The 27,401-nt window shown below is 44.9% G+C and overlaps 1 protein-coding gene across 1 annotated transcript in view; it reads right to left on the bottom strand.

The window, feature by feature from the left end:
* The window catches only part of LOC311235154 (collectin-12-like), a 212,570-nt gene extending 190,796 nt beyond the window's left edge, over window positions 1-21,774 (bottom strand). Inside the window, exon 1 of the mRNA XM_084322512.1 lies at window positions 21,350-21,774. Within this exon, the coding sequence (XP_084178638.1) occupies window positions 21,350-21,356 (7 nt within the window). The 5' untranslated portion in view covers window positions 21,357-21,774. The remainder of the gene's footprint in view (window positions 1-21,349) is intronic.
* Window positions 21,775-27,401: the final 5,627 nt, after the last annotated feature.

A 27,401-nucleotide genomic window follows, 5' to 3' on the forward strand; every position in this document is an offset into this window, starting at 1 on the left:
AACATATGTATATAATGAAACACACAATACAGTTTTTTTTCGATTGCCTAAGCATGATTTTGAAAACGGGGCCCGGTGTTTCAAAACACACAATTAGCACAACCACACACACAATTATCACCTCAGATCCTTTGCTAAATTAAACACTTGTCAAAACCATACACTAATTTATAAAAACTACATTTTGTTACCATATGAAACACACGTTTCATATGACTTAATTCTGTTTGAACCAGTTACACACACTGCTGTGCTTAACCTAAAACACATTTAGCAATTCTACTGTAAGTGAAGTACGCAGAGAATGTGCAAATATACAATAAATTCACCAAACACTACACAAGACCAATGCTGTAGACTGATGAAAATATAATTTATTTATCTACATATACCCAAATCAATGATGCAGACTGATGAAAAAAATAACATTTTCTCTCCATATACCCAAATCAATGATGCAGACTGATGAAAATATAAATGTTCTCTCCATATAACCAAATCAGTCAACATTTCAACATGGAGAATCACAACAATACATGTCCCAGTTTTCATGCTACTATGTGCATAACACTGTAAGCTCAGCAAATATCAGACAAACATAAAATACTGTATCCAGTACAGGTTAAAATTACAGTAAAACAAAAAAAAAAAAAAAAAATGTAAACAGAAAATACTAGACTATCTTTTTGCCTAGCTGGATCTGGCAAGATATTTTTTTGTTGTGATTCTCCATTTTGACTGATTTGGGAAAATGGGAGAAAATGTATATTTTCATCAGTCTGCATCATTGGTTGTCTTGTGTAGTGTTTGGTGAATGTATATATTTTCACGTTCTCTGTGTACAGTACTTCACTCTCCTTCCATTTTGGTTGAAGACAGGTGAACTCACCTGCTGCATTTTTATAGTGCTTAAACCTGATTCAGGTGTATCTACAATTAAGCAATGGTGTGTTTGTGCATCTGATGGCTGTGTTTAACCAATTGGCTCATATGTGTGGTAATTTGACATTCTGTGTTGATTGATTGATTGATTGAAAACTTTATTAACAGATTGCAGAATGGGTACAATACAGTACAGCTCAATACACACAATTGTTAAGGGGATGCAGACCAGAGAAAGACTTTCGTCTTGTTTACATCAGGGTCCCCCATTTTCAATTCATCTGGACATATATGACATACATGACATACAGATAGTCAGTACTGCTACATCTATACATTTATGACATACCAGATTTGCAAATACAGTACTGTTTGTGATACAGAAGGAGTCAGGAAAAGGGAGTATATACATTTGACGTAGAAACTGTACATTGGAGGAGGTTGGGTGGGGGGGGGTTGGGTACACTGGGATATTGACAACCATACTGGGTAATCTACATTGGAGGTGGTTGGGGGGGGGGGGGGCACACTGTATATACAAGCAAAACTGTACATTGAGGGGGGGGGGGGGGAGACACTGTACAAACAAAAAAATTGTACATTGGACTATTGACAAAACCATACTAGGTAAATTACTGTACATTGGAGGGAGTTGGGTTAGGATATTTACAGGGGCCAGTGTTGAATTGCAGTCTCCCGTAGGTGTCCCTTGAGAGAGGTTTTGAAAGTGGGTAGTGATCCACATTCCTTTACAGCTTTGGGTAGGGCGTTCCACATTGATGTGGCATAATTGCGAAACGTGTTTAGTCCCTTATTTGAGCCGAATCTGGGTTTAACATGATTTGTGGAGCTCCCTCTGGTGTTGTGATCGTGGTATTCACTGACCTTTGGGAAGTATTTTGACATGTACATGGGTACCTTGGTCGTGTAGTGTATCTTGTAGACCAGGCCCATTGCAAGTTGCTGTACTCTGTCGTCTACTCTAAGCCATCCTAGGTTGTCAAAGTGGGCAGGGGTGAGGTGGGTTCTAGGAGTAAGGTCAAGCAGTAGTCTGACCAGTTTGTTTTGAGATGTTTGTAATTTTGTTTTTAGCGCCTTTGAGGTGCTTTGGTACCATGTGTCTAATGTAATGCAAGTGTGTTTAGTGTTTTGCAAATCACTGTGTGTATTGTTTTGCAAAAAGTGTGAGGCTGACATTGTAGGGGTGCAAATCTGGGCCTATATTTTGCTCCTTGGGTGTAAGGTTTTGATAATTGTGTAATACTTTTGATTTGAGTGTTTATGCAATTGAAGAAAACTGTAAAGACTAGAGATGAACTATTTATTTCTTTTGTACATAGGCTGTGCATATGTTTGTTTGTTTATTTGCTTATGTGTATGATTCTTAACACTTTAACTGCCGAAAACGCCGGAACTCGTCATTCCCCGCCATGCTCAAGTTGCCGAGGACGCCATAACTCGTCTTTGATATCAATATTTCAAAAATCTGTGATCGAAATCATATTTCCCCTCCGCAGCCTTGACACACAGTGCTGATCTCCTCTCAACCCTCTAGCGGTTCAAGAGCGCCATCTGGTGGCCGATCGGCAGATCGAAACCGGATGTCAACCTTTGAACCGGCAGGACTCACTCCATATGTGGTCCGGGCACTCGCTAATGTTAGAGAGACTCCGTCTTCACACAGTGAACATCGATCGGTGGAAATAACTCGAAAAAACAACATGATTTGGACGTATATACTATTATACAACCTGGAAATGGATCGGGTATTTCGACATCCCATAATGGAAAACTGTCTACTCCACGATGATCGCCCAACGGCCCGAGGAGACTGGGGTGAGTTTTAGCGTGTAGTATTACCGTGTTCGATATAAACTGCTATGATGAACATATGACCCACATTAGATGAATGGTATAACGTTGCCCACGGAATTATAAACGCCCCCTCGCCCATCCGGTCAACATCAGATGACGTGTAGTAAATTCTAGAAGTACGTCCATTTGAAATCTTTTATCTCGCACAGATTCCTACCAAACTGTATTTGATCATCAATATAATGCATTTGGGGCTATAAATCACGTTCTGGAGAAAGCTGCATAAAGAGATGAAAACATACTTATACTTTAGACCATATTTTAGTATGAATATGTGAATGAAAAAGTTTAACATTGCTACACCCTGAACAATACATATAGGACATTGAATGGGCCCTAATAATGGCAATCTAGCAATAGAATTTAAAAAGTTATAGCCCTGCAAAGAAGGGGAACTTCTCCATGTTAAATAGAGCTGGCAAGGGATGGTATATCATGAATTTAACCATGGCAATCAAAGTGTTAACTGTGTTTTTATTTTGTTATTGGTGTATATGTGTGGATGTATGTACAGTATATGTATATATATGTATATGTGTATATATGTATATTTGTACTCCTGTTGGGGCTTCTTGGACCAGATCAATGTTTTATCTGGCTAAATAAAGGTTAAATAAATAAATAAGAAACTGATGATTTGGTCCTGTTAACTTTGAATTTTCTATGGGGACTGCCCAGATCCCTCTCATGGACCTGGACCTCACTTTGAGAACATCGAATGATTCTAGTTATTCAGTATTCATCTCTAATTACTCTAAAATTGCGTATTTCTGTGTTTAAAAAAAAAAAAAAAAAAAAAGCTGAAGCCCCCAATGTTTTCTAACCCTAAAAACGCCCCTGGTCCTGTGGATCCTGTACTGAATTTACTGGTAAGTTAACTTAGGTTAACTTAGGTTTAACGTTAGTTTGTTTACTGCAGTTATGTCAGAAGAACGACAATCAACTAAGGTAACGTTACACTAGCAACTGCTCAAATAAAGCATATCCACATTTGTTGTCAAGTTAACGTTATGGTCCCTCGAAAATTGAATGCGACCGCAAGGCTTTTCAACACTGGCCGTAACATTAGCTAACGTTCATTTAGCAGGATGTAATGTGTAACGTTTAGAATCAACGTGAAATGGCCCTGAATACATCAAATAATGTATTTTCCAGCTGCTAAATATTGTAAGTGTATTACCAAAAATATTTAATTGAAAATGGGGGACCCTGATGTAAACAAGACGAAAGTCTTTCTCTGGTCTGCATCCCCTTAACAATTGTGTGTATTGAGCTGTACTGTATTGTACCCATTCTGCAATCTGTTAATAACATTTACATATCTGTAGATACTATATCTATATCTGTACATCCCTTACCTACTCTTACTAGTTAGCCTGCTGGCCAGTATGACCACTACCATAGTGTCTTTATACCTGTATCACTGTACATAATAATACTACAACTCTGTACACTACATACATCTGATTAGCATTATTACTCAGTAGTACTGATTTATAAATATATTTTAAACAATAATGAATTAAAGTTTTGTTTTATTTGTCACATATAAGGTACATGTACATTACAGTGAAACACTTGGTTCTGTATGAGCTTCCTGAGATTGTGCTTCATACTGTACATTTTACAATTTTTCTTTTTTGCAGGCATGATGACTGACTGATAAACCAATAAGGATTCAGAAACGGGAATTAAGGACCCCAACATTTTGTCATCCTTCCTCTGCAGAGTTCAAATAAACACACTTTTTATTATCTAAACGTTATTATTTAGCCTTGCATAGCTCTTTTGGTCAACTAGCTGATTCAAATACAGTACCTTAATGTATTTTCTTTAATGTATTTTACTTCCTCAAGTGTTGAGACATTTGTCTTATTTGTTTGTTCCTCATTTCATATCTCAATAACAACTCCCTCTGTCTTCCCCCGGTAGACAAGGTCAGAGGGACATCCCAACAGGCCACCTTGTTTATGGTTTGATTCAGTTTTAAATTGACAATAATAAAAATAGTAAGATAAAATAGACAGAGTAAAATAGTGCAGTGCAATAAAATAGTAGAATAGAATAGATACCAATATATGCAGGGTCCCCCCCCCCCCCCCCCCCAAATGGAATAATTTCAGTTAATTAACATTACATCTCTCTTGTTGTGGAAGGAATTAACACAACATCATGCATACTTTTGACAATAAATAAAATCTGAATTTGTTCTTACTTGCTTGCCTGGGTAAATAAAGGTTATAGAAATATAAAAAAAAAAAAAAAAAAAAAAAATGTGTGACCAGTGTGACCTCTCCTATTCTGTCCTGCCTGCTGTCTCATCCAGGACCGACACTGAATTAGGTGCTGGAGCAGTAGAGTGTGGTTTTATTCTGCTTACAGACTTGGATCAAACATGGATCATATAGTGGAATTAGTTTTAAAAAGTCTGATAGAAATACAAATAATAACAATATTTGAGTTGCCTTAACTGAGATGTTATTTTATTTGTCACATATAAGGTACATATACATTACAGTGAATGAATGAAGACAAAATAGTGATGAATGAATGAATGACAATTTTATTAACAGATTGCAGAATGGGTACAGTACAGTACAGCTCAATACACACAATTGTTAAGGGGATGCAGACCAGAGAAAGACGTTTGTCTTGTTTACATCAGGGTCCCCCTTTCTTCTTTCATTATTCTATACCTCCATTATTTTCTATAATTAATGGCAAAACCTTTGCCAAACCAGTTACTGTTACATTTGCACTCTGGTTGGATGTCATGTTAATGTACATTAAACTTGAAAACAAGAGATCTAATGTACATTGAACTTGAAAACAAGAGATCTAATGCAAACAGATGAGCCATTCATTGTGCGGCCATCAGATGCGGCAGATAGATTTGAGTCAATCCAGCCGTCTCTTGCATTAGGTTACAGTAGGTGTTACATTCTTCATACCAGCGGCCATCAGGCTCCACAACAGTGGGCGTGTTTACCTGCTGTAACCCCCACACACACACAAACACACACCATTGAAATGCTAATTGTTGGCGTAGTAGTACTAATTTGTATATTTACAGTTGAATCACCTACACTATATTACTGTTGCACTTTACTGCTACATTTGCACTCTGGTTGGATGCCAAACCTCTTTTCATTGTACTGTACTTGTGCTGTATAATGACAATACATTTTAATCTAATCTAATCTGATCTAATCTAGAGGAAGGTGCTGCAGAACATTGAGAGAAAACTGTGTTTTTTCAATGTATATTTGGTTTATAAACTGATATAAAGAGACGCTTTAAGAGGGTAATATCATTATCATCACGGGATGATATTGACGGTGGTGAACCAGTGGTTTCACAGGCACAGGCCGCGTTAGGAGGGTGTTTGTTTTGAATTCCGATCTAAGACACAACAAAGATACCAGAGCACAGGGCACAGAGGCAGCACGATGGAGGTTTTGACAGAGAGAAACGTTTTGAAATGTGTGAAAGGTTATTAGCAGTTGTCATGAGTGCGTCGCATGACAACCAGGAGAGGGGCGGGGGCTATCGTTGCTATGACGAAGATCTATAAGTCGAACAGTGTTTCCGGGTGTGAGGCAGACCAAAGAAACGAATCAGACAGGAGGGAAGAGACCAAGAGACTCTCTCCTCTTATCACGGAGGGGGGGGGGGGGGAAGGAAGGATGCCACATCATCATTAGCTTTGGCTACCACGAGGATGGTCTTGGCTGACGACCAGGCCTGACCACCAGTGGACTGAATAGCAAAAGGACAATAGACTGAACACACCGAAAGATCATTAGAATAGACTCTTCAAGGACAATACAATCTGTTAACATCTGAGCTGAGGTTTCTGTTTATATCAATAAACAACGCTTTTCCTCATAAGGTATTACGCTGTGTCGAAGTGTCGAATTCTTACGGAGGTGGAGAATTATTATGGTTTGCGGATCGTACTGACGGGGAGAGATAAGGATTATATTCAGCCAGTATCTGAGACGTCAGGACCATTAAAATTACACAACGCAGAGGAATTGGATGGAGAGAGGATAACACAAGAAGACGTGATGCTGGCCAGATTGATCAGGATCTAACAACATGGATCATCTTTAGAAAAAAACAGTGTTGAGACAAGCGGCTTCCTATAATAGCTGATACTGAGCAGTACCTGGCTAACTGCTTGGCCTTCCTTTTGGGGAGACCGGCTATTTGTAAGCCCCTCACAACCAACTTGTGCACATGCCCTAGGCTGCCAAAGATAAAAACTAGGAGTTTACATCTGTAGCCTAGCTGTGAGATGGTCTGCTGTAGCTGTTGCTATTTCAGCATTTTGGTTAGGAAGGCTTCTTCTAAGCTGTAGTCAAAAGTACAGCCAACCTCAAGAATGGACACCTCCCTAAGGTGTTAATTTACCACAAATACATCAGGGGTGTTAGCTGTAATACTAGAGAACATGGAATCATCATTGCACACAGGTTGAACATGCTTGGCTTCACAGTAGAATGCTTATACAGCGTGATGGAGGACCTAAAAATAAGAGAGATATCTTTCGCTATCAAATCTACTATTCTGTCATGCCTACTTATGTAGAGGCCCCTGTATACATGGCAACCATTTAAGATGTGGTCGCTGTCCCCGTCCCCGTTCAAAACCCCCCAGCCTGCAGCGGATGAAGGGGTTACGATAAGCTTGTCGCTGTCCCTGTTCAAAACCCCCGAGCCTGAACGGGTTAGCATGAATTTGTCGCTGCCTCCGTCACCGCTCAAAACCCCCCAGCCGCCAGTGGCTAAACGAAAGAAGCCGACAAATGGTCAACTTTTGCCCGACATACAACTGCAAACCATTTCAGCAGAGGACGAGAAAAAGTCTTACGAAATGTCTAGCAAAGCCGGCAGTCGAGCTGATGATTATGCAGCTCGAATGTTCATGTTGCTAATTAACTTTCCAACCTACCAACTGTGGTCTCAGAAGGTTAATTGGAATGGCCTACAGGGAAAATCTGCCTTACCTCACAACCTACGACAGTCGTTGATCGATATAGTTAAACGACGCTATAGTGTTTTTGAGTACGGAGCAGTTCGTGATCGGATCAATGAGCGTTTACTTACGCCACGGACAGAAGATCCCAGGAAGAAGTCCGTTGTGATTTAATAATTTTTTTGTGCGTTTTAATTGTGTGTATTGAGCCGTACTATATTGTACCCATTCTGCAATCTGTTAAATACAATTTTCATTCATTCATTCATCATCTTTACCTCTGCTAATTATGTATTATGTACTATGTATTATAATTCCTTGTTTTCTGCTTATGTGTTATATTGTGACATTATATCTTCAATATTATAGATATAATGTTGTTTGCAGTGTTTGCTGGAGCCACTTCATCCACAACAGCGTACCCCGGTCAGAGAGCGGACACAAGAGTCAAGAGAACAGTCCTTTTGTATTTTTATTTGCAGACTCCAGGCTCCAGCAAACATTGCAAACAACATTATATCTTCAATATTGAAGATATAATGTTGTTTGCAGTGTTTGCTGGAGCCACTTCATCCACAAAAGCGTACCCCGGTCAGAGAGCGGACACAAGAGTCAAGAGAACAGTCCTTTTGTATTTTTATTTAGGATTCTGTTGTTGAGTGAGATCTCTCAAAATGGTGGTGTTTCAGAGTGATTGGTATTCCAGAGTGGGTTTCATCCAGGTTGTAAGGCTGGATGAAAGTGAGAGATTGAGTGAGTGATTTCCATCCAGGTTGTAAGGCTGGATGGAATAGTGGGATATTGAGTGAGTGGTAGAGTGGTTTCTGCAACACATAAGCAGAAAACAAGGAATTATAATACATAGTACATAATACATAATTAGCAGGGGTAAAGGTCATATGCATCATAACAGTGTACTGCACTGCCACAGGTAGGAGCATGTCCTACCATGCTCTGTAAATAGCTCATGTACAGATACCGATATGCCTACTTTGTTTACTGTTTGCACTATGTCGCTCTATTGGTTGGACTCTTATTATTATTACTTATTATTATTACTTGTATTATGCACATCGTTGCGGGCGAGACCCCCCGCATTTCACTGTATACCTGTATCCAATGTACAGTTTCTACGCCAAATGTATATACACTCCTTTTCTGGACACTTTTGTATCACAAACAGTACTGTATTTGCAAATCTGATATGTCATAAATGTATAGATGTAGCAGTACTGTCTATCTGTATGTCATGTATGTCATATATGTTATGATGAATTGAAAATGGGGGACCCTGGTGGAAACAAGACGAAAGTCTTTCTCTGGTCTGCATCCCCTTAACAATTGTATGTATTGAGATGTACTGTACTGTACCCATTCTGCAATCTGTTAATAAACTTTTCAATCAATCAATCAATCAATGCCGTGACAAATAAAACTCTTGTATCTTGTATCTTGTATCACTATTTTATTTCACTGTAAAAAATAAGTTTTATCTATTCTATTCTACTATTTTATTGCACTGCACTATTTTACTCTGTCTATTTTATCTTACTATTTGTATTATTGTCTATTTAAAACTTTAAAAAAGGCAATATCGAGCATCCCTCTTTCACCCAGAGTGAAAATAGTGTAGTCCGCCGAGGTGGGAACGGGGTGAAACGATACAGCATTCACTTTACGGCCTATAGGGATATTTTATTTCAATGATGCAGGCATCAGACACCATCCCATCTGGAGAGCCACGAGCAGGCCGCTGTCAGAATAGAATAGAATAGAATAGAATAGAATAGATCTTTATTGTCATTGTTACAGTTGACACAAGCAGGTCTTGTCTGGAATATTGTGAGACATCATTGACTCCTTTTGCTGTGCTCGTGCATAGTCATGGTCCTTGATTTTCCCTCTCATATTTGGCCAGAATAGCGTGTCCCTAGCCTGCCTGTAGCACGCCTCCCCACCAATGTGGCTTGCATGAATTCTGCCCAGCATTTCCAACCTCAGTGCCCTAGGTATGATAACACATTGCCCCCTGTAGAGCACTCCATTCTGCATGTTGATTTCATCACGGATGGACCAATAGTCCCTCACACTCAGAGGTGCGTCCTCCTTCATATCCGGCCACCCCCGCAGCACGATCGACTTCAAGTCCTGTAGGTTCTCATCAACCTCTGTGTACTGCAGGATCTGGTGGAACCTGTGGTCGGTAACGTTGAGGTGTTGTGCCTGGTCAACGTGCATAAACGCGGCCTGCTCTCCCTCTATGGTGCACACTGTGTGCTGTGTGTGTGTCATATCTGACCCCCTGTCCTGTGTTGTTGCTCTGCTTAGAGTGTCACTGATATACATCTCTGGCCCCGGCTTGTAAGTGACTTCCAGGTTGTAATTTTGGAGCTGCATCAACATACTTTGAAGGCGCTTTGGGGCACAGAGCAGCGGCTTTTTGAAGATTGAGATCAACGGCTTATGATCTGTTTCCGCTGTGATTGTCTCCCTACCGTACAGGTAGTGGTGGAATCGTTGGCATGCAAAAACAGTGCACGTGAGGCAAACGCCACTGGTTGTCCCGCCTGCGTTATGCAGCACCCCAGGCCGTTCTTGCTGGCGTCACTTTGCACTTTGAATGAATATGTGCGCCTTGGGCAATTTGTAGAGCACGTCCTCCAATGTCGGCATGAGATAGTGTGATCTCTTCAGTGCCTGATTGAGGAACTTTGGGTCAATGCATGGTCGAATCTTTTCTTTTCTGTTGACCACGACCATGTTGCTTATCCAGGGTGTCGGCTCAGTGACACGAGCAATATGTCCATCACTCTCATATTTCTCCAGCTGCGTTTTCACCCGTGCCCTTAATGCCACTGGCACATTTCTCGGTGCACATTGAACTGGGGTCACACTCGGGGTCCAATTCAAAGTGCACTTCTCCCGGCACTGACTCCACCGGGTCGTTGAAGACATCAACATATGAACGTAGTAGTTGCTCTTTGGTTAAGGGTCCCTTAAGGCACTGATCAACTTTGTTGAGCTCTGCAGGAATAGTGACAGTCATGAGCCCTAGACGCACACATGTAGAACCAGAAAGCAGTGGATTTTGTTCAGTCTCCACCACTTCAAACACAAGGCTGTGCTTAACTCCCTTGATAACACAGTCTGTGTGATATTGCCCCAGCGATCGCATCAGCTGCCCTGAGTACAGCTTTAGTTCTGTAGTGCTTGGCCGCAAAGGGGTATTTGGCGATAGTCTCTCCTTTACTGTCCTGCCCATGACATTGCATGTAGCCCCCGAATCCAACTGACATGCTGGTTTTATGCTATTCAGTCGCAGCATTGCAAACCATTTGAGGCCCTGGGATTGTACTGTGCTAATGCATTCAGCAGTATAGATCAGTTCTTCGTTGTCTGAGCCATCTGCTAGGGATGGGTACCTTTCACATTTGAACCGATACCGGTACCGGTACCTGTGAATCGATACCGGTACCCAACGGTACCTTTTTTCGGTACTTTAGTCTCAAGAAATTTAATTTACCTACCTCAGTCGTAAAAAAAAAATTCAAACTTCAAATAACTACAATTTCGACAGTTTTCGGCTCCGACTGCTTTGTTGTTGAATCAAGTCAAATCCTAGGTAAGCATATATTGTGCGTGTGAACGTTGACATGAAAAGAAAAAAGTAAAAAAAAAAAAAATAGTAAAAGAAGTAAAAAAAAATTAATACTTTTTTTTTTTTTTTTTTTTCGGTTTCTCACTTGATTTGATACTCGGTAGTACCGACGTGTTTCGGTTCGGTACCTCAAAAGTACCGAATTCGGTACCCATCCCTACCATCTGCTCCTCGTGGTGTATCCTCTACGATATGCACTTTTTTTTACTCTACTCATTTTGCCCCCTGCCTGGCATACCTTTGCAAAATGATTTGCAACACCACAGGACCTGCATGCTTTGCCATATGCTGGGCACTGATTTCTGCCTCTCTTGTGATTAATACCACAGTATTTACAGTCAATGAACAAATTTGTCACCTCATGTCTCGTTGTGGAGCTCTCCTGAGCTCTGTATCGCCGCTGCTTGTTTGTTGCATTTATTGTGTCCATTTGTATTCCGTCTATCATCCTCAGACGTTTCTCAGTCACCTCAGCCAGGCGACATATTTCCACAGCTACTGGCAATGTCAAGTCCTGTTCCCGGAGCAACCTGCGTCTGGTTCCTTCACTTGAAATGCCCAATACGAGCCGGTCCCGTAGCATCTCATCCCGTAGCCCACGTAGCTGCTCTCTCTCGCAGCTGGGTGATGAAAAATCGGCTCGTCTGTCTCCTGCTTGCAGCAGCCGAAAATGTACCTCTCGTATATAACGTTTTTCGCTGGCTTAAAATAGTCCTCCAAAGCGTCCAGAATGGCAGCTGGGTCCTTTTTCTGGTCAGTAGTCAGCGTAAGATTGTGCATGTAAATATGCCGACACTCACTGCCCATTATTCTTCTCAGCGTGGCGGCTTGTATCTCCGCGGATTTCTCCATCAGACCTGTTGCTAGCGAAAAGTCCTCAAACTCGGCTCGGAACATTTCTCAATTTTTGCAAGAATCTCCGGACATCTGCATGCCCTCCGGAGCGGGGATATTTCCGAAAGCAGCCATAATTACTTCACTTTCTAGCGTGTTAAACTATATAAAGAAACAATATAGAAACAATAGATTGTTATGCTCTCAGTAATACATCCAGCTGCTAGCCCCTAGCTCGCACTAAGCCTTCTACATTCCTAGACCATAGAAGAAGAAACACCATCCGGTAGTCTTTCAACCTAGATAACAGTTCCTACATATTACCAGCAGGAGGGGTAATAACATCACCATAACAATCTAAAGAAAGAAACTATATATAACTGTGGTCATCTGTATTGTGGGAAAACATCTCAACTGGTCTGTTTAAAATAAACAAACCAATGACCAACCATTGAGTCATCCATTGTGTGGTGCCTGTCAGACCCTTTTGGAGGGATTCAAATGAACATTTTTGAAGATGAAGATCCGAACACATGGAGAGAGCACATAGAGCCTGGAGAGAGCATGGAGCGAGCAAGAAGAGCATGGAGGGCATGGAGAGCATGGAGGACATGGAGAGAGCATGTAGATAGCATAGAGCTTGGAGAGAGCATGTAGAGCTTGGAGAGAGCCTGGAGATAATGGCGAGAGCATGTTGAGCATGGCGAGAGTGTGCAGAGCCTGGAGAGAGCATAGAGAGAGCATGGAGAGAGAATGTAGAGCATGGAGAGAGCATCTAAAGCATAGAGTGCATGGTGAGAGCATGTAGAGCATGGCGAAAGTATGTAAAGAGCATGGAGAGAGCATACCGAGAACATAAAGAGAGCATGGAGAGAGTAAAAAGCATGAAGAAAGCATAGAGAGTGGATGTAGAGCTTGGAGCCTGGAGAGTAAGTAAGTAAGTAAGTAAAGTTTATTTATATAGCACCTTTCACAGACCAGGGTCGAAAGAGCATGTCGAGTATGGAGAGAGCATGGAGAAAGCATGTAGATTGCCAGGAGAAAGCATGGAGAGCATGGGGAAAGCATGTAAGAGAATGTTGAGCATGGAGAAAGCATGGAGAGAGCATGGAGAGATCATGGAGAGAGCATGGAGAGAGCATGGAGAGCATAGAGAGAGCATAGAGAGCATGGAGAGAGCATGGAGAGCATGGAGAGAGCATGGAGAGAGCATGGAGAGAGCATGGAGAGAGCATAGAGAGAGCATGGAGAGAGCATGGAGAGAGCATGGAGAGCATGGAGAGAGCATAGAGAGCATGGAGAGAGCATGGAGAGAGCATGGAGAGAGCATAGAGAGCATGGAGAGCATGGAGAGAGCATGGAGAGCATGGAGAGAGCATAGAGAGCATGGAGAGAGCATGGAGAGCATGGAGAGCATAGAGAGAGCATGGAGAGAGCATGGAGAGAGCATAGAGAGCATAGAGAGAGCATGGAGAGAGCATGGAGAGAGCATGGAGAGAGCATGGAGAGCATGGAGAGAGCATGGAGAGAGCATGGAGAGAGCATAGAGAGCATAGAGAGAGCATGGAGAGAGCATGGAGAGAGCATGGAGAGAGCATGGAGAGAGCATGGAGAGAGCATAGAGAGCATGGAGAGAGCATGGAGAGAGCATGGAGAGAGCATGGAGAGCATGGAGAGAGCATGGAGAGAGCATGGAGAGAGCATGGAGAGAGCATGGAGAGCATGGAGAGAGCATAGAGAGCATGGAGAGAGCATGGAGAGAGCATGGAGAGAGCATAGAGAGCATGGAGAGCATGGAGAGAGCATGGAGAGCATGGAGAGAGCATAGAGAGCATGGAGAGAGCATGGAGAGCATGGAGAGCATAGAGAGAGCATGGAGAGAGCATGGAGAGAGCATAGAGAGCATAGAGAGAGCATGGAGAGAGCATGGAGAGAGCATGGAGAGCATGGAGAGAGCATGGAGAGAGCATAGAGAGCATGGAGAGAGCATGGAGAGAGCATGGAGAGAGCATGGAGAGCATGGAGAGAGCATGGAGAGAGCATGGAGAGCGCATGGAGAGCATAGAGAGAGCATGGAGAGCGCATGGAGAGAGCATAGAGAGCATGGAGAGAGCATGGAGAGCATAGAGAGAGCATGGAGAGCATGGAGAGCATAGAGAGAGCATGGAGAGAGCATGGAGAGAGCATAGAGAGCATAGAGAGAGCATGGAGAGAGCATGGAGAGAGCATGGAGAGAGCATGGAGAGAGCATGGAGAGAGCATAGAGAGCATAGAGAGAGCATGGAGAGAGCATGGAGAGAGCATGGAGAGAGCATGGAGAGCATGGAGAGAGCATGGAGAGAGCATAGAGAGCATGGAGAGAGCATGGAGAGAGCATGGAGAGAGCATGGAGAGCATGGAGAGAGCATGGAGAGAGCATAGAGAGAGCATAGAGAGCATATAGAGAGCATGGAGAGAGCATGGAGAGAGCATGGAGAGACCATGGAGAGAGCATAGAGAGCATAGAGAGAGCATGGAGAGAGCATGGAGAGAGCATGGAGAGAGCATGTAGAGAGCATGGAGAGAGCATGGAGAGCATAGAGAGAGCATGGAGAGAGCATGGAGAGAGCATGGAGAGAGCATAGAGAGAGCATGGAGAGAGCATGGAGAGAGCATGGAGAGAGCATAGAGAGCATAGAGAGAGCATGGAGAGAGCATGGAGAGAGCATGGAGAGAGCATGGAGAGAGCATGGAGAGAGCATGGAGAGAGCATGGAGAGCATGGAGAGAGCATGGAGAGAGCATGGAGAGAGCATGGAGAGAGCATGGAGAGCATGGAGAGAGCATATAGAGAGCATGGAGAGAGCATGGAGAGCATAGAGAGAGCATGGAGAGAGCATGGAGAGCATGTAGAGAGCATAGAGAGAGCATGGAGAGAGCATAGAGAGAGCATGGAGAGAGCATGGAGAGAGCATGGAGAGAGCATAGAGAGAGCATGGAGAGAGCATGGAGAGAGAATAGAGAGAGCATAGGGCCTAACAAAATTAATAGTTGGTTTCAGGTTGGTTGTCAGTTTGGCCATGGGTAGGTAGGGAATTTATTTTATTTAATTTTTTTATTTTATTCTTTCCCACGGCGACTATGGATAGGGAATTTCTTTATTTAATTAAAATGTTCACAACAACATGGATGCATGTACTCTGCCAGCATGTTTAATATCCATAATACTAAATGTTTGACTAAGATTTCTATGAAACTTTATTCTAAAAAAAAAAAAAAAAAAAAAATCAGATTTTTTTTTTTTTTATATATAATTTTTTTTAAAAACTCATAAAATATATTGGGTCGCACCTAAATCGGCAGGGTCGGTCGGCAACCTGAAACAAACTATTAATTTTGTTAGGCCTAGAGAGAGCATGGAGAGAGCATGGAGAGAGCATAGAGAGAGCATGGAGAGAGCATGGAGAGAGCATGGAGAGAGCATGGAGAGAGCATGGAGAGAGCATGGAGAGAGCATAGAGAGAGCATGGAGAGAGCATGGAGAGCATAGAGAGAGCATGGAGAGCATGGAGAGCATAGAGAGAGCATGGAGAGCATGGAGAGCATAGAGAGAGCATGGAGAGCATGGAGAGCATAGAGAGCATGGAGAGAGCATAGAGAGAGCATGGAGAGAGCATGGAGAGAGAATAGAGAGAGCATGGAGAGAGCATGGAGAGAGCATGGAGAGAGCATGGAGAGAGAATAGAGAGAGCATGGAGAGAGCATGGAGAGAGAATAGAGAGAGCATGGAGAGAGCATGGAGAGAGCATGGAGAGAGCATGGAGAGCATGGAGAGCATAGAGAGAGCATGGAGAGAGCATAGAGAGAGCATGGAGAGAGCATGGAGAGAGCATAGAGAGAGCATGGAGAGAGCATGGAGAGAGCATGGAGAGAGCATGGAGAGAGCATGGAGAGAGCATGGAGAGCATGGAGAGAGCATGGAGAGAGCATGGAGAGAGCATGGAGAGCATGGAGAGAGCATATAGAGAGCATGGAGAGAGCATGGAGAGCATAGAGAGAGCATGGAGAGAGCATGGAGAGCATGTAGAGAGCATGGAGAGAGCATGGAGAGAGCATAGAGAGAGCATGGAGAGAGCATGGAGAGAGAATAGAGAGAGCATAGGGCCTAACAAAATTAATAGTTGGTTTCAGGTTGGTTGTCAGTTTGGCCATGGGTAGGTAGGGAATTTATTTTATTTAATTTTTTTATTTTATTCTTTCCCACGGCGACTATGGATAGGGAATTTCTTTATTTAATTAAAATGTTCACAACAACATGGATGCATGTACTCTGCCAGCATGTTTAATATCCATAATACTAAATGTTTGACTAAGATTTCTATGAAACTTTATTCTAAAAAAAAAAAAAAGAAAAAAAAATCAGATTTTTTTTTTTTTTATATATAATTTTTTTTAAAAACTCATAAAATATATTGGGTCGCACCTAAATCGGCAGGGTCGGTCGGCAACCTGAAACAAACTATTAATTTTGTTAGGCCTAGAGAGAGCATGGAGAGAGCATGGAGAGAGCATAGAGAGAGCATGGAGAGAGCATGGAGAGAGCATGGAGAGAGCATGGAGAGAGCATGGAGAGAGCATGGAGAGAGCATAGAGAGAGCATGGAGAGAGCATGGAGAGCATAGAGAGAGCATGGAGAGCATGGAGAGCATAGAGAGAGCATGGAGAGCATGGAGAGCATAGAGAGAGCATGGAGAGCATGGAGAGCATAGAGAGCATGGAGAGAGCATAGAGAGAGCATGGAGAGAGCATGGAGAGAGAATAGAGAGAGCATGGAGAGAGCATGGAGAGAGCATGGAGAGAGCATGGAGAGAGAATAGAGAGAGCATGGAGAGAGCATGGAGAGAGCATGGAGAGAGAATAGAGAGAGCATGGAGAGAGCATGGAGAGAGCATGGAGAGAGCATGGAGAGCATGGAGAGCATAGAGAGAGCATGGAGAGAGCATAGAGAGAGCATGGAGAGAGCATGGAGAGAGCATAGAGAGAGCATGGAGAGAGCATAGAGAGAGCATGGAGAGAGCATAGAGAGAGCATGGAGAGAGCATGGAGATTTTTTTTTAAAACTCATAAAATATATTGGGTCGCACCTAAATCGGCAGGGTCGGTCGGCAACCTGAAACAAACTATTAATTTTGTTAGGCCTAGAGAGAGCATGGAGAGAGCATGGAGAGAGCATAGAGAGAGCATGGAGAGAGCATGGAGAGAGCATGGAGAGAGAATAGAGAGAGCATAGAGAGAGCATGGAGAGAACATGGAGAGAGCATGGAGAGAGCATAGAGAGAGCATGGAGAGCATAGAGAGAGCATAGAGAGAGCATGGAGAGAGCATGGAGAGAGCATGGAGAGCATGGAGAGAGCATGGAGAGAGCATAGAGAGAGCATGGAGAGAGCATAGAGAGAGCATGGAGAGAGCATGGAGAGAGCATGGAGAGAGCATGGAGAGCATAGAGAGAGCATGGAGAGCATGGAGAGCATAGAGAGCATGGAGAGCATAGAGAGCATGGAGAGCATGGAGAGAGCATGGAGAGCATAGAGAGCATGGAGAGCATGGAGAGAGCATGCAGAGCATAGAGAGCATGGAGAGCATGGAGAGAGCATGGAGAGAGCATGGAGAGAGCATGGAGAGAGCATAGAGAGAGCATGGAGAGAGCATGGAGAGAGCATAGAGAGAGCATGGAGAGAGCATGGAGAGAGAATAGAGAGAGCATGGAGAGAGCATGGAGAGAGCATGGAGAGAGCATGGAGAGAGAATAGAGAGAGCATGGAGAGAGCATGGAGAGAGCATGGAGAGAGAATAGAGAGAGCATGGAGAGAGCATGGAGAGAGCATGGAGAGAGCATGGAGAGAGCATGGAGAGCATGGAGAGCATAGAGAGAGCATGGAGAGAGCATAGAGAGAGCATGGAGAGAGCATGGAGAGAGCATAGAGAGAGCATGGAGAGAGCATAGAGAGAGCATGGAGAGAGCATAGAGAGAGCATGGAGAGAGCATGGAGAGAGCATGGAGAGAGCATAGAGAGAGCATGGAGAGAGCATGGAGAGAGCATGGAGAGAGCATGGAGAGAGCATAGAGAGAGCATGGAGAGAGCATGGAGAGAGCATGGAGAGAGCATGGAGAGAGCATGGAGAGCATGGAGAGCATAGAGAGAGCATGGAGAGAGCATAGAGAGAGCATGGAGAGAGCATGGAGAGAGCATGGAGAGAGCATGGAGAGAGCATGGAGAGCATGGAGAGAGCATGGAGAGAGCATGGAGAGCATGGAGAGCATAGAGAGAGCATGGAGAGAGCATAGAGAGAGCATGGAGAGAGCATGGAGAGAGCATGGAGAGAGCATGGAGAGAGCTTGGAGAGAGCATGGAGAGCATAGAGAGAGCATAGAGAGAGCATGGAGAGAGCATGGAGAGCATGGAGAGAGCATGGAGAGAGCATAGAGAGCATGGAGAGAGCATGGAGAGAGCATGGAGAGAGCATAGAGAGCATGGAGAGAGCATGGAGAGAGCATGGAGAGAGCATGGAGAGAGCATGGAGAGCATGGAGAGAGCATGGAGAGAGCATGGAGAGAGCATAGAGAGAGCATGGAGAGAGCATGGAGAGAGCATGGAGAGAGCATGGAGAGAGCATGGAGAGAGCATAGAGAGAGCATAGAGAGAGCATGGAGAGAGCATAGAGAGAGCATGGAGAGAGCATGGAGAGAGCATAGAGAGAGCATGGAGAGAGCATGGAGAGAGCATGGAGAGAGCATGGAGAGAGCATAGAGAGAGCATGGAGAGAGCATAGAGAGAGCATGGAGAGAGCATGGAGAGAGCATGGAGAGAGCATGGAGAGAGCATGGAGAGAGCATGGAGAGAGCATAGAGAGAGCATAGAGAGAGCATGGAGAGAGCATAGAGAGAGCATGGAGAGAGCATGGAGAGAGCATAGAGAGAGCATGGAGAGAGCATGGAGAGAGCATGGAGAGAGCATGGAGAGAGCATAGAGAGAGCATGGAGAGAGCATAGAGAGAGCATGGAGAGAGCATGGAGAGAGCATGGAGAGAGCATGGAGAGCATAGAGAGAGCATGGAGAGAGCATGGAGAGAGCATGGAGAGCATGGAGAGCATAGAGAGCATGGAGAGCATAGAGAGAGCATGGAGAGAGCATGGAGTGCATGGAGATAGTATGGATTGCATGGGTAGCTTGTAAAGCATGGCGAGCATGGTAAGAGCATGAAAAGCACGAAGAGCGCATGGTGAGAGCACGTAGATCATGGAGAAAGCATAGAGAGCATGGGGAGAACACAGTGAGAGCATGGAGAGAGCATGATAGCATGGAGAGAGCATAGCGTGCAAGTAGTCTGGATAGAGCATGGTGACAGAATGGAGAGATCATGGAGAGCTTGTAGAGAGCCTGGAGAGAGGAGCATGTAGAGCATGGAGAAAGCATGTAGAGAGCCAGAAGAAAGCCAGAAGAAAGCATGGAGAGAGCTTATAGAGCCTGAAGAGAACATAGAGAGAGCATGGTGAGAACATGGATAAAGCAGGGAGAGAGCATGTACAACATAAGCATGGATAGAGCGAGCATGAATAGAGTATGTGGAGCCTGGAGAGAGCATATAGAGAGAATGGAGAGCACATGGCGAAAGCATGTAGTGAGCATAGAGAGCATGGAGAGAGTATGAAGAGCATGGAGAGAGTATGAAGAGCATGGAGGGAATATTTAGTAAGCATGGAGAGCATGTAGAGCATGGAGAGAGCAGGCAGAGCTCTGAGCATGCAGAGAGCATTTAGAGCATGTAGGAGAGCACATAGAGAGAGCATGTATATAGAGCGTGGAGAGTATGGTGAGAATGAGGATGTAGTGGAGGGTAAATAGAGTTTAGTCTACCTTTCCAAACCCATAAATATTTTGAATTGAAGTATTAGTAGGCGTACTACAGATTACAGTGAATAGTATCAGATCAAGTTAAATGAAACATGTTATTATTTTTTTTATAAAAACAAAATAGGCCTAATACTATCGTGAAAAGATGAGGATATTTTTGTAGTCTATAAGTAATCATTAGTGTTACTATAATTGTAGTTTACTCTCCTTTTACCACTACATCATGGTGTGAGCGGGTATATACATCATCTGGTATATTATATAATATTTGTCGTAGTAGTTGCTGAAATAGAACACAAGACACAGGGCAACTTTAGAGACAAGCATAATACAATGTGCTCTCTTAAGACAGCTGGATACACACAGCCAACATGACTTAGTCAGCAGAAGTATGTGTTATGTTATGTTATGTGTGTGTGTGTGTGTGTGTGTGTGTGTGTGTGTGTGTGTGTGTGTGTGTGTGTGTGTGTGTGTGTGTGTGTGTGTGTGTGTGTGTGTGTGTGTGTGTGTGTGTGTGTGTGTGGGGAGAGGAGAGGAGAGGAGACAGGAGGTCCATGGAGCTGTAAAAACCACAGGCTGCGGTTGCTCTGCGTTGTTGACAGTAAACTCTAATTACACTCTGCTCCAGTGCACTGAAGACGCGACCAGGCCAGGAGAGAACCTCCTCCTAATGCTAAACAGATGGGATATCTGCAGTAGGACTGACCAGGGGGCAGCAGCATTGGGGGCAGGGCCCATAGAAGCGGAGCCAGGGAAGACAATTATGATGATGAGCATAACCTGCGGGTCTAACGAAGCATCGATGTCCTCCTGATTCAATTAATCACCTATATGTCCTGATAACCCTAACCCCATATGTCCTGATTCAATGAATCACTTATTATGTCCTGATTAACCCCGACCGTATGTATTGATTAAGTAAAGTGGTCAGTTAAACAAACAACTATTTTGATCATAAAAGTCACTATAATAAATATCCCCTTGCCGTCCAACCAATACCCCTAAATGCATTGTGTCCAGATGGAACATATAGATAGATATAGATATACACATCTCGACTGCTGCCGCAGCGCCGTACAGTAATATCATCCAGATGTGAATCTCGGACCCCGGAGCATTACGCACGCACGCGCACATACAGAATGAAATTAAAGTTCGCGTTCGGATAGTAATACATTTAAACTAGGCTATTAAATATGATGGCAGGCTACGTATACTGTTATACATACCTTTCATGGCGTTTTATAAATCTGTGAGAATCGTAGAAGAGATGAGGGTCCCTGTCACTTTTTCATCTCAACATCCAGTGCGACGTTGGAGTTCGGGTGAGAGAGTTGGTAACCTTCACGGAGAATTACACAAAGTCTGTAAAGTACCAAACGCCTATATCTTCATATCGAGTATTCCGTTAGAATCCCATGGTCAGGTCGTTTGAGATGTTGCTGCGGAGAAATCCCGGAGTCTCCTATATTGCGAAGGAGTGTTGGTCTGTGTGCTGACTGCTGATGTTTCCAGTGCGCTGCTCTGACCACGATCACAAACCCACAAAAATGTCAAAGAGCGAGGAAGTCCCTCGTCTGCAGACTACGCCAATCAATGACTAAACCACGTGTTTTCTACATCTGCCCGTGTCCTCTCTCCCCAACTGTTGCTGCTGGAGTGGCTCTAGGTGCGCGTGCGTGCCTTTCAACGCGAACGCGCCCGGGACGCCGTGCGTGGAGCTGCAATACAGATTGAATTATAACGGCAACGTCTCTGTCTGTTACTAATTTGATGGCGACCGTGTCCCCGGGTGAAAAAGCTGGTACCCATTTAAGATAATTTCAGAGGTTTGTGCAGGAGAAATACAACGCCACTGAAACAGCGACACGTTTTACATTATTCTCATATTCACACGTCCTGTTTTCAGTGGCCTATTGTGGGTTTGTTTAGGCTAATCTCCGATTATTTGTGAGATAAATATCTCCAGGCGTTTCCACTCAATTTATCCTGCCGATGATTTAGATTTGTATCACAGTAGCATGCACAGTGAGTCCACACTTCACTCTGTATGTCTGTGTGTGACTGTGTGCACATTTTGTATTGTGTTCGGAAGGTTATTCGTAATGGATGAAAGATTTGCAATAAGGAACACTTCAAGTTTGCCATGCATTTTTCAGAAATTTGATTGGAAACGACAGTCATATGGTTTGGCCTATTAATAATCTAAATTACACATTTGGAAATGTTAGTCCCCACTCCCCAGATTCCAGACAAGAACTTTGGTGAGAACCAGGTGAACAGACTAGAGGGGGGGGGGGGGGGGGGGGAGTAGGATATAGTTGACTTCATAGGTCCTTAAGTTAACTTTAAGTTTGGCCTGATGGTGGCGGTAAAGGAAAGGTCATGGGGTTACCAAAATTAATATGGTTCATCCTCTACAGGTCATAAATGTGCACCACGAATTTGAAATGTTTGAAATAAAAGCTCTTTGAGTTATCACGCTTACAAAAATAAATTACGTTTGGACTAATGGTGGCGCTAGAGGCAAGGTCGTGGGGTCACCATAATCAATAGGGTTAATCCGATAGGGGAGATAAATGTGTATCGCAAATTTTAAAGGATTTAAATGAAAACTATACAAGTGATCACTCTCAAGTCTCAAGGCAAGTCAAGTGTACGGAGACAGCAGTCAAAACATGTGTATCACCAAGCAATGACCATGTGTTTGAGGACACAGATCATGCATATGCTTGCACACACACACACACACACACACACACACACACACACACACACACACACACACACACACACACACACACACACACACACACACACACACACACACGCACACACACACACACACACACACACACACACACACACCAACCCATGCACTCATGCCCAAAAGACAACCCAATGCCAGAGATAACAGAGGTACACCATGTGTTTGGTGTGATCAATCCTCCTGGCCCATAAACCCATCTATCACAGAGCTCTCCTTAATACTACAGCTTCATGATGTACTATTAACCCTTGTATGTGTATTGCAACATAATAACAAGCGTGTACACCTGAAAGGGTTAACTGACTTCCAGTCAGTCTGATGGTGATATCTAAACATGGCATCTGGTTAATTTGAACCCGCTGTTGCAGGCCCTGACCCAGCAAATGAGGTCTCAACCTCTGAATGAAGACCAGCAGGTTCCTGGCTGCCAGAGAGACCTGACCCTCAGCTGCTTTTTATCAGCTCACAATGGTCCCGATCTTGGCCCTAATACCAGCCCACTGCTCCAATTATAGCTGACAGTAAAATAACAGTTTGGAAGCCCTTAGGAAAACAATAAATTACCCATTTTATCATCTTGGACAGGTCTGAAACTGAATATCTGGTGGACTGAGTCACAGGTGATCCCAAGCTGCTATTAGTGTTGAGGCCATGGGGTAGGGAGGAAGTGTTGAGGCTGGGGTAGGGAGGAAGTGTTGATGCTGGGGTAGGGAGGAAGTGTTGAGGCCATGGGGTAGGGAGGAAGTGTTGAGGTTGGGGTAGGGAGGAAGTGTTGATGCTGGGGTAGGGAGGAAGTGTTGATGCTGGGGTAGGGAGGAAGTGTTGAGGCCATGGGGTAGGGAGGAAGTGTTGAGGTTGGGGTAGGGAGGAAGTATTGAGGCCATGGGGTAGGGAGGAAGTGTTGAGGCCATGGGGTAGGGAGGAAGTATTGAGGCCATGGGGTAGGGAGGAAGTGTTGATGCTGGGGTAGGGAGGAAGTATTGAGGCCATGGGGTAGGGAGGAAGTGTTGAGGCTGGGGTATGGAGGAAGTGTTGAGGCCATGGGGTAGGGAGGAAGTGTTGAGGCCATGGGGTAGGGAGGAAGTGTTGATGCTGGGGTAGGGAGGAAGTGTTGAGGCCATGGGGTATGGAGGAAGTGTTGAGGTCATGGGGTAGGGAGGAAGTATTGAGGTCATGGGGTAGGGAGGAAGTATTGAGGCCATGGGGTAGGGAGGAAGTGTTGAGGCTGGGGTAGGGAGGAAGTATTGAGGTCATGGGGTAGGGAGGAAGTGTTGAGGCCATGGGGTAGGGAGGAAGTGTTGATGCTGGGGTAGGGAGGAAGTGTTGAGGCCATGGGGTAGGGAGGAAGTGTTGAGGCTGGGGTATGGAGGAAGTGTTGAGGCCATGGGGTAGGGAGGAAGTGTTGAGGCCATGGGGTAGGGAGGAAGTATTGAGGTCATGGGGTAGGGAGGAAGTATTGAGGCCATGGGGTAGGGAGGAAGTGTTGAGGCTGGGGTAGGGAGGAAGTGTTGAGGCTGGGGTAGGGAGGAAGTGTTGAGGCCATGGGGTAGGGAGGAAGTGTTGAGGCTGGGGTAGGGAGGAAGTGTTGAGGCCATGGGGTAGGGAGGAAGTGTTGAGGTCATGGGGTAGGGAGGAAGTGTTGAGGCCATGGGGTAGGGAGGAAGTGTTGAGGTCATGGGGTAGGGAGGAAGTGTTGAGGCTGGGGTAGGGAGGAAGTGTTGAGGCTGGAGTAGGGAGGAAGTGTTGAGGCTGGAGTAGGGAGGAAGTGTTGAGGTCATGGGGTAGGGAGGAAGTGTTGAGGCCATGGGGTAGGGAGGAAGTGTTGAGGCTGGAGTAGGGAGGAAGTGTTGAGGTCATGGGGTAGGGAGGAAGTGTTGAGGCCATGGGGTAGGGAGGAAGTGTTGAGGTCATGGGGTACGGAGGAAGTGTTGAGGCTGGGGTAGGGAGGAAGTGTTGAGGCCATGGGGTAGGGAGGAAGTGTTGAGGCTGGAGTAGGGAGGAAGTGTTGAGGTCATGGGGTAGGGAGGAAGTGTTGAGGCCATGGGGTAGGGAGGAAGTGTTGAGGCTGGAGTAGGGAGGAAGTGTTGAGGTCATGGGGTAGGGAGGAAGTGTTGAGGCCATGGGGTACGGAGGAAGTGTTGAGGCTGGGGTAGGGAGGAAGTGTTGAGGCCATGGGGTAGGGAGGAAGTGTTGAGGCCATGGGGTAGGGAGGAAGTGTTGAGGCCATGGGGTAGGGAGGAAGTGTTGAGGCCATGGGGTAGGGAGGAAGTGTTGAGGCTGGGGTATGGAGGAAGTGTTGAGGCTGCTGGGGTACGGAGGAAGTGTTGAGGCTGGGTAGGGAGTAAGTGTTGAGGCTGGAATAGGGAGGAAGCGTTGAGGCTGGGGTAGGGAGGAAGTGTTGAGGCTGGGGTACTGGGGTATGGAGGAAGTGTTGAGGCTGCTGGGGTACGGAGGAAGTGTTGAGGCTGGAGTAGGGAGGAAGTGTTGATTCTGGGATAGGGAGGAAGTGTTGAGGCTGGGATAGGGAGGAAGTGTTGATGCTGGAGTAGGGAGGAAGCATTGAGGCTGCTGGGGTAGGAAAAAAGTGTGATAACTCAAATAGCTTTCATTCAAATCCTTTCAAATTTGTGGTGCAAATTTATGACTCCTAGTGGATGAACCCTATTGATTTTGGTAACCCCATAGACCTTTCCTCTAGCGCCACCAACAGTGTATCAAATGCCTTTCGTTCAAATCTTTTCTAATTTGCTGTACACATTCATGACCCCCTAGAGGAAAAAGCGTATTAATTTCTAAGTGTGATGGCCTTCCATTCTCACTGCTGGGAAGCATTTGAGAAGTTAATTAAATTAAATTAAATTAAAGGGATTTCATAGTAACATTAAAACAAAGTGTTTATTTGCATATTGAGCGGGGAAGCAAGATCCGATCACTAGTAGTCACTAGTGGAGACACATTCTAATGCCAGGTGTGAACCGGCGTACTTAGAGCTGCCCACTTGTGATCGGATCAGCCAGATTGGATCTTAATGCCAGGTCCAAACAGGACCTGTGATACGTGGGGAAGGTGGACGTGGAGCACAGCGTGTCGGGCCCTAAAAAATTTTGCATAGTGTGCTTATACAGTGTACGATTGACTAGTCCTGTGTGCACTCTTTGACCACGGTGATTAGCAAAAAGGTCCTGGGTTCGAACCCCAGCAGGAGGCCTTTCTGTGTGGAGTTTACATTGTCCCTGTGTTTCTTCCAGGTACTCCAAGTTTCCTCCAGGTACTCCCAGTTTCCTCCCATCCCATGCTGGGTACATACTCCTGCCATTGGCCATGACCAAGGTACTGGTATTAGAAGTGTAACTGGTCCCTGGGAGACGGAGGGTGGGAGAGACGGAGGGAGGGACGGAGGGTGGGAGAGACGGAGGGTGGAAGGGACAGAGGGTGGGAGAGACGGAGGGTGGAAGGGACAGAGGGTGGGAGAGACGTAGGGCGGGACAGAGGGTGGAAAGGACAGAGGGTGGAAGGGACAGAGGGTGGGAGAGACGGAGGGAGGGACGGAGGGTGGGAGAGATGGAGGGAGGGACGGATGGAGGGTGGGAGAGACGGAGGGCGGGACGGAGGGTAGAAGAGACAGGGTGGGGGAGACGGAGGGAGGGACGGAGGGTGGAAAGGACAGAGGGTGGAAGGGACAGAGGGTGGGAGAGACGGAGGGAGGGACGGAGTGTGGGAGAGACGGAGGGCGGGACGGATGGAGGGTGGGAGAGATGGAGGGCGGGACGGAGGGTAGAAGGGACAGGGTGGGGGAGACGGAGGGAGGGACGGAGGGTGGAAAGGACAGAGGGTGGAAGGGACAGAGGGTGGGAGAGACGGAGGGAGGGACAGAGGGTGGGAGAGACAGAGGGAGGGACGGAGGGTGGAAGATACGGAGGGAGGGTGGGAGAGACGGAGGGAGGGATGTGTAAAGATATATAGTCGTTGGTAAAGAGAACAAGTTTAAGCATGATGACGAGTGTGAAATGTTTTGTCTCATTTAGAATACTGCCCTGTTATCTGGTCGTCAGCTACAAAATCGAATTAAAAAAAGTTGCAGGTTGCTCAGAATAAAGCGGCTCGCCTGGCACTAGGCTGTTCATACAGGACAAGTATTGGTTTTATGCATGAACATCTGGCATGGCTGATGGTTGAAAATAAAGTATCGATGAGTCTTCTAATGCTACTGCGGAACAGTATTAGCACTGGTAAGTTAGCAGTTAGAAATGACTTCTGAACATGGTTACAACACTAGAGGGGCCGCTTCTGGTAACATCAGAACAAAATCAGCACCAAAATCAAAATTTCTCAAACTCACTGGGATATATAGGTCAATAGCACTCTGGAATGCTCTGCCGAAAAACATCTCATCCACAATACATAATAAAATTACTTTCAAAACAAATATTAAGAGATATCTTGCAAACATGTCAAGTATGTAACTGTTATCTTTATCTTTTTTTTGTTTGACTGGAATATTAGATTTTATA

Source organism: Notolepis coatsorum (genome assembly GCF_963971535.1).
Source record: "Notolepis coatsorum genome assembly, chromosome: 10".
In the NCBI taxonomy this organism is placed as follows: Eukaryota; Metazoa; Chordata; class Actinopteri; order Aulopiformes; family Paralepididae; genus Notolepis; species Notolepis coatsorum.